The 14119-nt window shown below is 43.1% G+C and overlaps 1 protein-coding gene across 7 annotated transcripts in view; it reads right to left on the minus strand.

The window, feature by feature from the left end:
* The window catches only part of TAMM41 (TAM41 mitochondrial translocator assembly and maintenance homolog), a 115304-nt gene that overhangs the window by 67930 nt on the left and 33255 nt on the right, over positions 1–14119 (minus strand). For 6 of the 7 annotated variants that reach the window (XM_012472091.3, XM_012472111.2, XM_012472082.2 and 3 more), the window contains exons 6-7: positions 6156–6321; positions 4230–4292 (exon numbers count right to left, since the gene is read on the minus strand). In XM_012472091.3, the coding sequence (XP_012327514.1) occupies positions 4230–4292; positions 6156–6321 (229 nt within the window). The remainder of the gene's footprint in view (positions 1–4229; positions 4293–6155; positions 6322–14119) is intronic. The other variant, XM_064362030.1, reaches the window with a different exon arrangement.

The following is a 14119-nucleotide window of genomic DNA, read 5'->3' on the forward strand; positions in this document are numbered from 1 at the left end:
ATATGTATAGTGCTTCTTTCAGAAGCTCTTGTAAAGCAGGCCTGGTGGTGGTGAACTCTCTAAGTACTTGTTTGTTCGCAAAAGATTTAATTTTTCCTTCGCTCATAAAGCTTAGTTTGGCTGGATAGGAAATTCTGGGTTGAAAGTTCTTTTCTTTAAGGATGTTAAATATTGGTCCCCACTCTTTTCTGGCTTGTAGGGTTTCTGCTGAGAGATCTGCTGTAAGTCTGATAGGTTTCCCTTTATGGGTAACCTGACCTTTCTCTCTGGCTGCCCTTAGTATTTTCTCCTTCATTTCAACCCTAATAAATCTGGCGATTATGTGCCTTGGGGTTGGTCTTCTTGAAGAATATCTTTGTGGTGTTCTCTGTATTACCTGGAGTTGAATATTACCCTGCCTTGCCAGGTTGGGGAAATTTTCCTGAATGATATCCTGAAGAGTATTTTCCAACTTGGATTCATTCTCTTCATCACATTCAGGTACACCTATCAAACGTAAATTAGGTCTTTTCACATAGTCCCATATTTCTTGGAGACTTTGCTCATTCCTTTTCATCCTTTTTTCTGCATTCTTGTCTTCTCGTTTCATTTCACTGAGCTGGTCCTCGACTTCTGATATCCTTCCTTCTGCTTGATTAATTCGACTGTTTAAACTTGTGCATGCTTCGCGAAGTTCTCGTGTTGTGTTTTTCAGCTCCATCAATTCACTTATATTCTTCTCTAAATTGTCCATTCTCGTTAACATTTCGTCAAACCTTTTTTCAAGGTTCTTAGTTTCTTTGCATTGGGTTAGAACAAGTTCTTTTAATTCACAGAAGTTTCTTATTACCCACGTTTTGAAACCTGCTTCTGTTATTGGAACACACTCATAATCTATTAAGCCTTGTTCCGTTACTGATGAGGAATTGCGATCCCCTGTAGAGGGAGAGGCATTCTGATTTTGAGTATTCTCTGCCTTTTTACACTGATTTCTTCCCTTCATTATATATTTATCCATCTGTTGTCTTTGTAATTTCCGACTTTCTAACTAGGTCTCTGAGCAGACGTCCAACTTGTTGATTCCCAGCGCCAAAATCTGAGCAATCCACTGCGCTGGCCAAAACAGCGGTGTTAAGATTGATGGTGCTTTTCTGCCCGGGAATCTCCGGACTCTGCACCAAAAACTGGTGCGCTAAGGCACCAGCAAAACCGCCGCGCCGGCCACAAGAGTCGCCCTGGTGACACGTGGGGCTCCTCTGCTGGGAATCTCCTGGTCCGTGAGCAACAAATATTCATCTGAAACTGTGGCGTCCTCTCGTTCTCTGCGCTTTCACTGGGAACTATGAGCCCGAGCTGCTAGTGATCAGCCATCTTGGATCTCTCTCAATTCTAGTAATTCTTTATAATATGGGATGCCAAAAACAAAACAAATCATTAAGCCTCACCCAAGGAGGATCATGGCAAGGGAGAGGCAATCATGCAAAATTCAGATTAACAGCATGAATCACCCATCTTCAGTCTTGCCAGAGTAAACTAGCAGCAACATAGATTAAATGAATATCTTAATTGGAAATGCAAAGCCACAGACCCAAATGGTAGGAAAATCTTTCGTTCAGTAGATGTGACACAAATGCTACTGAGTCTTTACTGAAACTTTTTAAAATTTATAAAATAGCATATATATATATACATATATATAATATGTATAATTTTTTTTTTGAGATAGGGTCTCACTCCGCTCAGACTGAAATGCAGTGGTGCAATCTCAGTTCAATGAAGCCTCGACTTCCTGGGCTCAGGTGATTCTCCCATCTCAGCCTCCTGAGTTTGGGACTATGGGGGCGCACCAATAGGCCCAACAGATTTTTTGTATTTTTTATAGAGATGGGGTTCCACCATGTTGCCCAGGCTGGTCTCCAACTCTTGGACTCAAGTGATCCTCCTGTCTTGGCCTCCTAAAGTGCTGGGATTACAGGTGTGAGCCACCATGCCTGGCCTTGTTGAATCTTCCCAAGGATTCAGGAGGGCAACAATGTCCTTGAGGGCCAAATGCTCAGAGAGGCATCCAAGTAGTTGGGCTGTGAGACACTGAGAGGTGTGACCACACCTGCTCCCCAGCAATCTCAAACCCAGGGATCAGAATTAGGTTGAAAGATCACTCCCCTTTTTGGGCTACCTCTGTGCTATTTCTCCCTTTCTTGCAAATTTCTGTTAGAGCGTCTGTTTCTCTTTCTAGATGATAAGCCTCTAGAATACAGTACGACATTCGATATGGTTTGGCTCTGTGTCCCCACCCAAATCTCACCCTGAATTGTAATAATCCCCACATGCTTTGGGAGGGACCTGGCGGGGAGGTAACTGAATCATGAAGGTGAGTCTTTCCCGCACTGTTCTCATGATGGTGAATAAATCTTGTGAGATCTGATGGTTCTACAAAGGGGAGTTCCCCTGCATACGTGCTCTTGCCTGCTGCCATGTAAGACATGATTTTGCTCCTCATTCACCTTACACCATGATTCTGAGGCCTCCCTAGCCACGTGCAACTGTGAATCAATTAAACCTCTTTCCTTTATAAAGTACCCAGTCTCAGGAATGTCTTTATTAGCGGCGTAAGAACAAATACAGCATTATGGTCACTTTTGTATCCCGAATGGCTGGCACATGAGAGATGCTCAATGGATGCTTGCATGAAGAAAGCCTGGACTAGAAAAGTCAATCACTTGATGAAGCCAAGTGTTGGAAAGAATGGGGATAAAAGAGGATTCTCATACTCTGCTTGTGGGATAATGAATTGATACAGCCACTTTGGAGGACAACTAGCAATAGCCAAAGAGATGTTCAAATATTTAGGCCACAAAACAAGAACAGGACACAAAAAACAGGAGCCTTTAGAGAACAGCAAGAAAAGAAAGAGTTCCTGGAAATTATAAACACTTAACAGAAGGGTTGGAAGCTAAACTTGAGAAATTTGAGAAAATCTTCCAAAGCAGAGCAAAAGAACAAAGAGATAAAAAATAGAAGCCAAAAGAAAGAAAACCAAAGGACTAACCTAGGAGGTCCAGTATTTGAATAAAAAGAGTTCCAGAAAGAGAACAGAGAAAATAGATGGGATGAAATTAAAGAAAGAATTTAAAACATTTTCTTATATCCTTATATTCTGACTTTCCCAACCGAAAGAGCAATGAGTTCCCGGTAAAACAGATAAAAACAGACTCACATCAAAGCACGTCACTGAGAGAATTCAGAACACTGGGGAAAAATAAAGACCTAACAAGCTTCCAGAAATAACATACACAAAGTAAGAATCAGAATGGCTGTAGATATAGACTATAATCCTAGAAGTAAAAGATAAATGCAGCAATGATCTCAAAATTCTAAAGGTAAGTGATTTCTAATCTATACCCAGACTAAGCATTAATTATGGGTGAAGGCAGACAAAAAAGACTTTTAGACATACATGGTCTCTAAATGTGCCTTCCATGTTCCCTTTCTTAGGAAATTACTGGAAAATGTGCTTCACCGAAATGGGAGTGTGTACCAAGCAAGGGAAAGACATGAGATACAGGAAATGGGGGACCCCCTAGAGGGGACAGTGAAGACACTCTCCATGGGAGAACATTGTGCAGGGAAGGAAAGGTGTACTATGTGGCTCACCACACCATTAAACTGAAAACTAATCAGCCAAAACCACAAGACAACTATATTAGGAGGACAGAGGGATAGGAGGGTGAGAACATTGAGGAGGGTGGGTGCCAGAGTTGAATTCTCACCTCCTATAGAAAGAAGTCAATAGATGACACCTAAAGTTGAAATGTAGAGAATACCTAAAGTTGAAACATAGAGAAATGGCAGTAAAAACAAAAACAACCCACTAAGAGAGATGGAAGCAGTCGTCTCCGAGAAGGGGAAGAGGAGAGGGAGCACAGGTGCTTTTTTTGCAATGCTATGCATCTGTAACTTTGATAAATATAACAATATGAGGAAGAAACCCTGCACACAGTAAGTTTCTCAGAAAATTCAGAAGGGCAGTAAAGCTTCCAACAGCACTGCCGATGGTCTGACACTGTTAGACCCCCAGATTCTGCTGCTGTTATGTCTGTTTGTACCTTACTGCAATATCCCAGTTTTTTGGCCATCAAAGCTCAGCATTTCACAAGTGCTTAAAAGACACAAAGCTTTACACTGTAACCAAGAATGTGGAAGCCACTCAATCAGCAGGTATGTTATATATGGATTTCTAAAGCTCTTACCAGCAGTAAAAATGCCTTTGGTGCTCTGTCTTATACTAGAAGGTCTCACGATTGCCGAAAGCCCTGTGAGAAAAAGCCAAAAAGGAGACCAAAAAAATCCAAAACAGATGTTAGTCATCTTAAAAGTTTTAAAACTTGAAACTAAATATTCTTTTTCTAGTCAGCCAATAAAACCACCAAATTTATCTCGGTCCTGCTGTCACAGTGACAGTGAAAAGGGCACTGGGACTGAGGGCCAAGAGACTGGAGCAGCCAGCCGTGGCGCCACCTGGCTGTGTGAGTCCAGGCTGATGACTGAACAGCTCTGGGCCTCCTCCCTTTAAAACTAGGTGGTGGGCTGGGCGCGGTGGCTCAAGCCTGTAATCCCAGCACTTTGGGAGGCCGGAGGTGGGTGGATCACGAGGTCGAGAGATAGAGACCATCTTGGTCAACATTGTGAAACCCCGTCTCTACTAATACAAAAAAATTAGCTGGGCATGGTGGCACGTGCCTGTAATCCCAGCTACTCAGGAGGCTGAGGCAGGAGAATTGCCTCAACCCAGGAGGCGGAGGTTGGGTAACGAGAGCGAAACTCCGTCTCAAAAAAAAAAAAAACAAAACGAGGTGGTGGGTTAGCTGACCCTCAAAGGGTATTTTATGACTTAAATCTGCTTAAGATTTCTGGTTCTCAATTCCACAACATGAAAAGATAAAAACAAAATGATTAAACCTACGAGAAAAACTTTCATTCTGAAAACATATATACGGATTCCACAGTGAGGAGCAAGTTTCACTCCCCTCAGAGACAGCCCAGATCACACTGTTGCCAGGATCATGTTCAAACAAACAGTGTGTCTAATATAGAGCTATCTTCAGGATGGGGAGCTAGTGACCTAAACATACGGTCTGCAAACCTAGTGCAGGCCCAGGAGGAGAGTGGGAGTGGAGCGCTTGCTGCAGCTGATGTTCCACTGCAGTGTGATGGTCTTTGCAAAGCATTACTAGAAATTGTATCTGGCACCCAAAGAAGCTCAGTAAATATTTACTGAATGAAAACAGGAGAATGCACTCAATTGAGAGAGGGACTCATTCTCAATTTCAGAAATATTTCTTGATTGACTTATCTTATAAATTACCTTTAGCACCTTAAAAGGAAGTTAGTCTCTGAAGATAAGGTTCAGGTTTTTTTTTTTTTTTTTTCCAGAGATAAGGGCTGCTTTATCACCCAGTGGTGCGATCTTAGCTCACTGCAGCCTCCAACTACTTAAGCGATCCTCCCACCTTAGACTCCCAAGTTAGCTGAGATTATAGGCACATGCCACCGTGCCCAGCTAATTTTTCAATTTTTGCAGAGACAGGGTCTTGCTCTGTTGCCCAAGCTGGTCTTAAAACTTCTGGCCTCAAGTGATTCTCCCTCCTGGGCCTCCTAAAGTGTTGCAGAAACTGACCTGGCCTGGGTTCAGAGTTTTGGATAAACATTAGGGCAGTGCTGGGGAAAATGCTGTGGAATGTGCGCCATGTCTAAGTGAATGCACTGAACACTGTATGAGACACATCAAATGTAGTTGGTTGAGGAAAGCTGTGTTCTCAATGTTATAAAAGCACAAAAAATGCCACCAATCTCTTTTCTCAGGCCACCACAAAGAACACAGACACATCTTTTAAATAAATTGTAGAAGTTGTACTCTAGGAACCAAAAGAAACATTGTTTCTCCCTTTGACAGTGATTTAGGATCCAGGTAAAATTGGAAGTATTTTCACCATCTTACTTCAAACAAGTAAAAATTCAGATTTAGAAAACCCTCAAATTTTTAGTGTTTTCTTCTTCTGAGAGGCAATCTCTCTATCTTGCTAAACAAAAAGGAAGAAATAATACATCCCAATCACAAACAAAGTCTGCTTTCCCCTACAGCTGGCACTTCCTCAACATCAAATTCATAAACGTACCTAGTCGCACCACATCTCCACAGTCGGGATCATGAGCCACTTGGAATAAAGTTTCTTCCACATCTCTGTTTTTTCCAGGAGGGTCCATAATATGATTTATCTGTTGCTGTAAGCTTTTGGGCAATGTCATCAGCTGAGTGAACTGTCCTTCTGGGCTTTTGTCTATCTGAGGGGATAAAAAAAGAAGATGTCTATGGAAATGCTTTCAATTCTATAAATACTCAAAGACACAGGGCTTCTCTTTAAAAATCACACAAACATATATGCACCATGCACCCCTGGTGAGGCAAGCAAGCTAAGGAGGCTCTCTTTTCTGAAACTGAATGTATAAGTGTTCAGGAGTCTAAGTCCCTTCAAAAAGGATAATTCTTGTTTTATAATATTTCATTTCTACCTGAGAAAAGAATAGAAGCCACTCTCAAGGATCAATTTCTGACTTTTGGTTTTAAAATTTGTATTTGTCTTAAATCCAGCAGTCAAAGGAAGTGGTGCTTCAGTTGACACTCATGGAGGCTGCGTCAAATCCAGGCGCTAAGATGACCCCTCCCATTTCAAACACAAGGAGACTGCCATGCTCTGATTACACCGTCAGTGAGACTGAGTGGGATCTGAATTGTGTCTCCTGCCCAAAGGGCCTTTTACTATGCTGTACTTCACAAACTGTAGGAATACACTGATGACAGAAACTAATCTTACTCACTTTTAATCCCTGGCACACAGTAGGTACTCAAAAAACAACAAGGAAATAAATAACTGAATCAATACAACTTAGTTGTCCTAAAGCTACTATGCCAGTGGCTTCTGTTCCCAAAGTATTCTAAAGCATACTAAGAGGCTGAAGATAAATGTATAAATAAAACATAAAAAACTATGTGTCAGACTTTACTTAGAAACCCTTGAATCACAAGAGCTAAGAGCTACAGAGCCACAGAGCTAAGGCCAGACCTAGCTTTCCTAACTCCCAGTTTCATACACTGTGCCTCATGGAATGAATTTTTTAAAATCTTGTAAACATTGATTTCCTGCCAAGTGCAGAACCAGTAACACTGCCCTCAACAATTCATCACATTATTTCCCAAGAAAGAATCTGTCCTGTATCCTTTTAACAAATATTTAGGTTTTAACTTCAGCTAAAAGAACAGTAAGAAGAAATCGGATGAAGGTATTATATTTTAGGCTTACAGTTTATAGATATGACCAACTTTTTTTTTTTTTTGAGACGGAGTCTTGCTCTGTCACAAGGCTGGAGTGCAGTGGCGCAATCTCGGCTCACTGCAACCTCCGCCTCCTGGGTTCAAGCGATTCTTCCGCCTCAGTCTCCCGAGTAGCTGGGACCACAAGCACCTGCCACCACGCCCGGCTAATTTTTTTGTATTTTTAGTAGAGACGGGGGGTTTCACTGTGTTGGCCAGAATGGTCTCGATCTCTTGACCTCGTGATCCGCCCGTCTCAGCCTCCCAAAATGCTGGGATTACAGGTGTGAGCCACCACGCCCAGCAGATATGACCAACTTTCTTAATAATTACAATCTACTCATTCTATCATTTTTTAATTGAATAAATATTTATTAAGTATATACTAAATGGGCCAGTCAAATAGGTTTACGCCTGTAATCCCAATGGTTTGGGAGGCCGAGTCAGGAGAGTTGCTTGAACCCAGGAATTCAAGATCAGCCCTAGCAAAACAGTGAGATATCCAGCTCTATGAAAAATTAAAAAAAAAAAAAAAAGCCAAACATGGTGGTGCACGCCTATAGTTCTGTCTACTTAGGAGGCTGAGGTGGGAGGATCATTTGAGCCTGGGAAGCTGAGGCTACGATCAGCTGTGATTGTGCCACTGCACAATAGCCTGGGCAACAAGAGTGAGACTTTCAAAAAAAAAAAAAAAGTATATACCAAATGCCTGAATTTTCTAGTTTTGTCTATAAAATCTATGCAGAGATAAGAAAATGTTATTATTTAATGGCTCTAATGAAGGTAGAGGGGTGAATATTTAGGTTTTTATCTAAATATTTGATATTTATCATTAGGATGGTTCTAAATTCACAGGCCTCATCCTCTATTTAGCTTTGGCCTACAAAAATGACAACAAATGTGAGTATTTCTGTAAAATAATATTAGAAATGACATTTATGGACTTAGGTCTTGAGGCCACATATTGGGATTAGGTAGAATAAACTTATATTTAAGTTATACTTTACCTATGAAGCTTCCAGGAATTTTAGAGATGTCAGAATGGCTTGAGTGATATGCAAAAAATTAGAAAGTTGGCTGGGTGTGGTGGCTCACACTTGTAATCCCAGCACTTTGGGAGGCTGAGGCGGGCAGATCACAAGGTCAAGAGATTGAGACCATCCTGGCCAACACGGAGAAACCCTGTTTCTACTAAAAATATAAAAATTAGCTGAGTGTTGTGGCACACACCTGTAGTCCCACCTATTCAGGAGGCTGAGGCAGGAGAATTGCTTGAACCTGGGAGGCAGAGGTTACAGTGAGCCGAGATAGCGCCACTACACTCCAGCCTGGCAACAGAGCAAGACTCTGCCTTAAAAAAAAAAAAAAAAAAAAAATTAGAAAGTAGTATTTGCCACTGCTTTCTCTTGAGGAAAATAATGCACTGGAATTTTTACTTGAAAGCATGTAGGTGAAAAGATAAAATATCAGGTGACATGATTTTAAAATTTGGTCTAGTCTCATTTTCCTTACACTAATTCCCATTAAAATACGAAAGTGAAAGCATTCAGCTAAATTGTGAAAGTCAAATTGGATTTTAAAAGCAGACATGGAAACAATTATTATATGTCAACTTAAGAAAAAAGTAGATATGGAAAAAACATCATATAGTATGATTCCATTCACATGAACTGTCTAGAACAGGCAAATCTACCGAGACAGAAAGTGGATTAGTGGTTGCCTAGGGGAGGAGAGAACTGGGGACTACTAATAGGTATGGAGTGACAGAAAGCTTCTAAAATTATATTGTGGTGATGGCTGTGCAGCTCTGTGACTATACTAAAACCACTAACTTTTATGGTGTATGAATTATTCACCAATAAAGCTAATATTTTATTTTGTTTATTTATTTATTTATTTTGAGACAAAGAGTCTCGCTCTGTTGCCCAGGCTGGAGTGCAGTGGTGCGATCTCGGCTCACTGCAACCTCCATCTCCTACGCTCAAGCAATTCTCGTGCCTCAGCCTCCAGAGTAGCTGGGATTACAGGCACACGCCACACCCGGCTAATTTTTTAATTTTTAGTAGAGAAGGGTTTTTGCCATGTTGGCCAGGCTAGTCTCGAACTCCTGACCTCAAGTGATCCATCCGCCTCAGCCTCCCAAAGTGCTAGGATTGCAGGGGTGAAGCTGCCATTTTTTCCCCCTGGCCAAAAGAGTAAAGAAAAAATAAAACCATATCCTAGGAGGAATGGCAGAGATGAGCATCACCTGTAGACCTAAATGTAGGGATATGGCAGATAATTTTATGTGTAAACTCAGCTAGGTTATAACGCTATAGCACAAGGCTACAGTGCCTAGTTACTTGATAAAACACCCATCTGAATGTTGCTGTCAGCATATTTTTTAGAATTAATTAACATTTAAATCAGTAGATTTTAAGTAAAGCTGATTATCTTCCATATTACAGGTGAATCTCATCCAGCTGGTTGAAGGCTTTAAGACTAAGGTCCCCTGAAAAAGAAATTCTGCCTCCAAACAGCTTTCAGATTCAAGACTGCAACACCAACTTCCCTGGGTCTCCAGTCTCCTGGCCCGCCCTACATACTTCTAACCTTTCAGCTCCTCCAACTGTATGAGACAATTTCTTAAAATACATCCCTCTTTCTTTCTGTATCTAAATACAGACACACATGTACACAGAGAGAGAGAGAAAACGAGAGGGGACGGGGGAAGACAGAGAGAGGGAGATCCTATTGATTCTGTTTCTCTAGAAAACTCTGACAAATCCAAGGATTGATGGGTCCCATCATAGTCTGGCCCTTGCAGTAACCAAATGGATCCTGGATTACAATCTACTGACTACCAAGTGAGTAGAAACCCCACCTGCATCTGCTGTGCCAGACATGGTAAATCTGCTAGAGGAGGTCAGTAGAACTCCAGGTTAACTGATGAGGCCCACCTGGTGCATGCATTCTTTTACACCCCTATTAGGAAAGGGGCAGAAGCAGCTCACATTTATAAAAGACAGACAACCATGTACCTTGCAGTTTGTCTCAGGGATATGTTAACTCTCTCATGCTCTGCATAAGATATTCAAAACAAGCCAGATTATTGGGCCTGTCTGTATAATATGATGTTGGTCTACTATATGAGTGATATATTGTTACTGTCACCTGGTAAGCAATAAAGGACAAGGACATTGGAGGCCTTAGTAGATACATGCATTCCAGAGGGAAGGAGATACCTAGAAGAAACCTCATGAAGTTTCAAGAGCCTACCACATCAATGAAGTTTTTAGGGGTCAAGCAGTCAGGAGCGTGCTGGGACATCCCACCCCCGACTCCACCAAAGTAAAAGTCAACCAGCTGCATCTCATGCCTCTCACCACTAAGAAAAAAGCACAATGGCTGGCCTCTTCAGGTTCTGAAGGCAGCATATTCCATGTTTGGGAATAATGCTCAGACCCATTTACCAAGTGAGATGAAAGGATGATGGCTTTGTGAGGGGCCCAGAACAGAAAGAGCTCTGCAACAGATCCAGGCAGAAGTATAATCAGCCCTGCCAGTTGGGCTATACAACCTTGTAGACTCTGTGGTTCTAAAGGAATCTGCAGTGTAAAAAGAAGCCATGTGAAGCTTATAGTGAGCCCCAGTAGGAAAATCCCAATGTAGATTGCTAGGGTTCTGGAGCAAGGCCTTGCCATCTGCAGTGAAGAACCACACACAATTTGAAGTCAGCTCCTGGGTATTTGGTCCTTGGTAGAGATGCAGATTCTGACCATGTCATATCACATAACCACATCAAAGATGCTCATCACAAGCTAGGATCTGGTTTTTTTTTTGAGACAGAGTCTTGCTCTGTCACAAGGCTGGAGTGCAGTGGCACAATCTTGGCTCACTGCAACCTCCGCCTCCTGGGTTCAAGTGATTCTTCCACCTCAGCCTCCCGAGTAGCTGGAACCACAGGCACGTGCCACCGGGCCCAGCTAATTTTTTTTGTATTTTTAGTAGAGACGGGGTTTTACCGTGTTGGCCAGGATGGTCTCGATCTCTTGACCTCATGATCCACCCTGCCTCAGTCTCCCAAAGTGCTGGGATTACAGGTGTGAGCCACCGCGCCCGGCCCGCTGGGATCTGTTAGATTTACCAAGTCATTAGGTCAGGCAGGCTCAACAGCAATCCACTGTAGGATGGAAGAGGTCTGCCAGAACTGGGCATGAGCAAGGCCAGAGGGTACAGTGAGTAGCACAAGCAGGAAGCTGAGACCCTGTAATCCCTACCAGCACTGCATTAGTGCTTCTTTGTTGGTTCATGCATGTGTCTACACAGAGGCTCCCTTGTGACTGGCTTTTGGAGGAGGAAAAATAACCAAACTTGCTTCATGGATGATTTGGTTTGGTGTATACGAGCTGAAAACAGATGGCATTTGCACTACAGCCGCGCTCAGGGACAGTTCTGAAAGATGCTGACGAGCGGAAATCCTTCCATGGGCACGCTTCAGGTGGTGCCCCGGTCATCCATGTCATATGGGGAACAAGGTAGCCCAAGATTAGAATATGTAAAGACTCAGGGGGAGTGGAGAATGATTCACTGGTCAGCTAGGAGCCTAAAAAGGAAAAAAACTGGGAGACTGGGGCCAAGAAACTGATGGACTCATGGGAATGGGCACTAAGTGTGAAGATCTTTGTATTATGTGTTTATGCCTATAGGAATCACGAAAGAGGTGACAACAACCAAAAGAACAATTCAGCCAGTTGACTCAATAGCCTCTGTGGTGCTAGTGGTGGCATAAGGGGTTCATAAGAGGAATGCCCATGGTGCCAGGGACAGAGGCTATACCTAAACCCAGTATCATGGATGTCTACTCAACAAGGCTGATTTAGCTGTCGCTGCTATTCAAAGTCCATCCTGAACTCAAGAGGCCAATGCTGAGATCCTGATAGAGGATCATCTTTTGAGACTAACCAACCATTTGGTGGTAAGTTGACGACACTGGACTCCTCCAACCTGGGAAGGGGCAGCAGTTCACCTCAACTTAGAAGTGATACATATTCCCAGCCATGGGTTTGCCCTTCCTGCCTGCAGGGCCTAGTCAGTCCCCTTGCACAGGACTCACAGAATGTCTGATTCAGCAACATGGTATACCACAAAACATCACTTAAGGGATCCACTTTAGAGCAAAGGCAGGGCAGAGGTGCAGCAATGGGCATAAGACTGTGGCTCCACTGTTCCTACCACAAATCGCACCTCAGCTGCCAGCCTGGGATGGCAGTGGCTTCAAAAGGCGTCAATTTTTGTCCCCCACAATAAAGAATTATATGGCCCAAAATGTCAATGTGCCACTGTTGGAAAACTATGAAAGAGCCATCAAGGAACAGCAAAGGCACAGCTTGAAGACACTGTCCTGCAACCATGGGCTGTGCTACACACCACGAATCAATCACCATTACACAGTACTATATTCCCAATTGGCAGAAGAGATGGGCCTGGGGACCAAGGGTAGAAGGAAAAATGACCTTGCCTACAATCATTCCCAGGAACCCACTCAGGAACACTGTGCTTCCTATCACCACAACTCTAGGGCTGTGGGTCTAGAGGTCCCAGTTCCCAGAGAAGGGATGCTTCTCAGAGGACACAGTAAGCATCCTATTAACTTTAAGCTATGACTGCAACCCAATCAATTCAGAATCCCATGCCAAAAGTCCAGCAGATAAGGCAATGAGTCACTCACAGGAGCAATAGGCCTTGGTCATCAGGAGCTGGGGGTGCTGATACACATCTCTTAGTACCCCTTGCCCAATTTTGATGGTAAGTGGACAAATGTGGTGGCCAGGGTCCTCCAGACTCCTCTAAGATGAGGGTCTGGGCCACCCTGTCTAGACAAGCAGAAGTGGCAGATGAGGGTGAAGGGAATCTGGATGGGTAACAGAGGCGGGAGAAGATGAGTCTTAGTTGCAGCCTCAAGGCCAGATGCAGCACTGGGAGCTGTAGCTCAGTCCCCCAATCTTATTCTTGTAAATTTCCCCAGAAAAGAAACCAATTAGAAACTAGATTATGCAGGCTTTTATAGGCCATAGGAAGGATTTTGGATACCTTTATCTTCACAGTTAGACAAAATTCCTAGGCCTTTTTCCTTGCTCAGTTTCTAGAAAATTGGTAGCTAGACACATTATACTTCCCTGTCCTCTAGCCAGAGAATGGAAGATCTCTGGAGAAATTCTACAGACACTGATATTTGAGATCCTCCAATAAAACAGCTAGATCCTTGGCCAGAAGCGGTGGTTCATGCCTGTAATCCCAGCACTTTGGGAGGCTGAGGCAGGTGGATCACTTGAGGTCAGGAATTGGAGACCAGCCTGGCCAACATGGTGAAACCCTGTCTCTACTAAAAATATAAAAATTAGCCAGGTGTGGTGTTACATGCCTATAGTTCCAGCTATTCGGGAGGCTGAGGCACGAGAATTGCTTGAACCTAGGAGATGGAGGTTGCAGTGAGCCGAGATCGAGCCACCGCAGTCCAGCCTGGGCAACAGAGAGAGACTCCATCTCAAAAAAGCAAAACAAAACCAAACAAAACAGCTAGGTCCTTGCTTCATAATCCTATAGTCAAGCCCACCAGTTGATAAGTCTGACAGATCGCAAAGAACCTCCAGTCTGCATTTTAGTGCCTCATTCTTTAAAAACAGGCCAGAGCCAGGCATGGTGGCTCTTGCCTGTAATCCTAATACTTTGGGAGGCCAAGAAAGGAGGATAGTTGAGCCTAGGAGTTCGAGACCAGCCAGGGCAACAAAG

Source organism: Aotus nancymaae, unplaced genomic scaffold (assembly GCF_030222135.1).
Source record: "Aotus nancymaae isolate 86718 unplaced genomic scaffold, 86718_ANA_hifiasm-v0.15.2.pri h1tg000046l, whole genome shotgun sequence".
Classification (NCBI taxonomy): Eukaryota; Metazoa; Chordata; class Mammalia; order Primates; family Aotidae; genus Aotus; species Aotus nancymaae.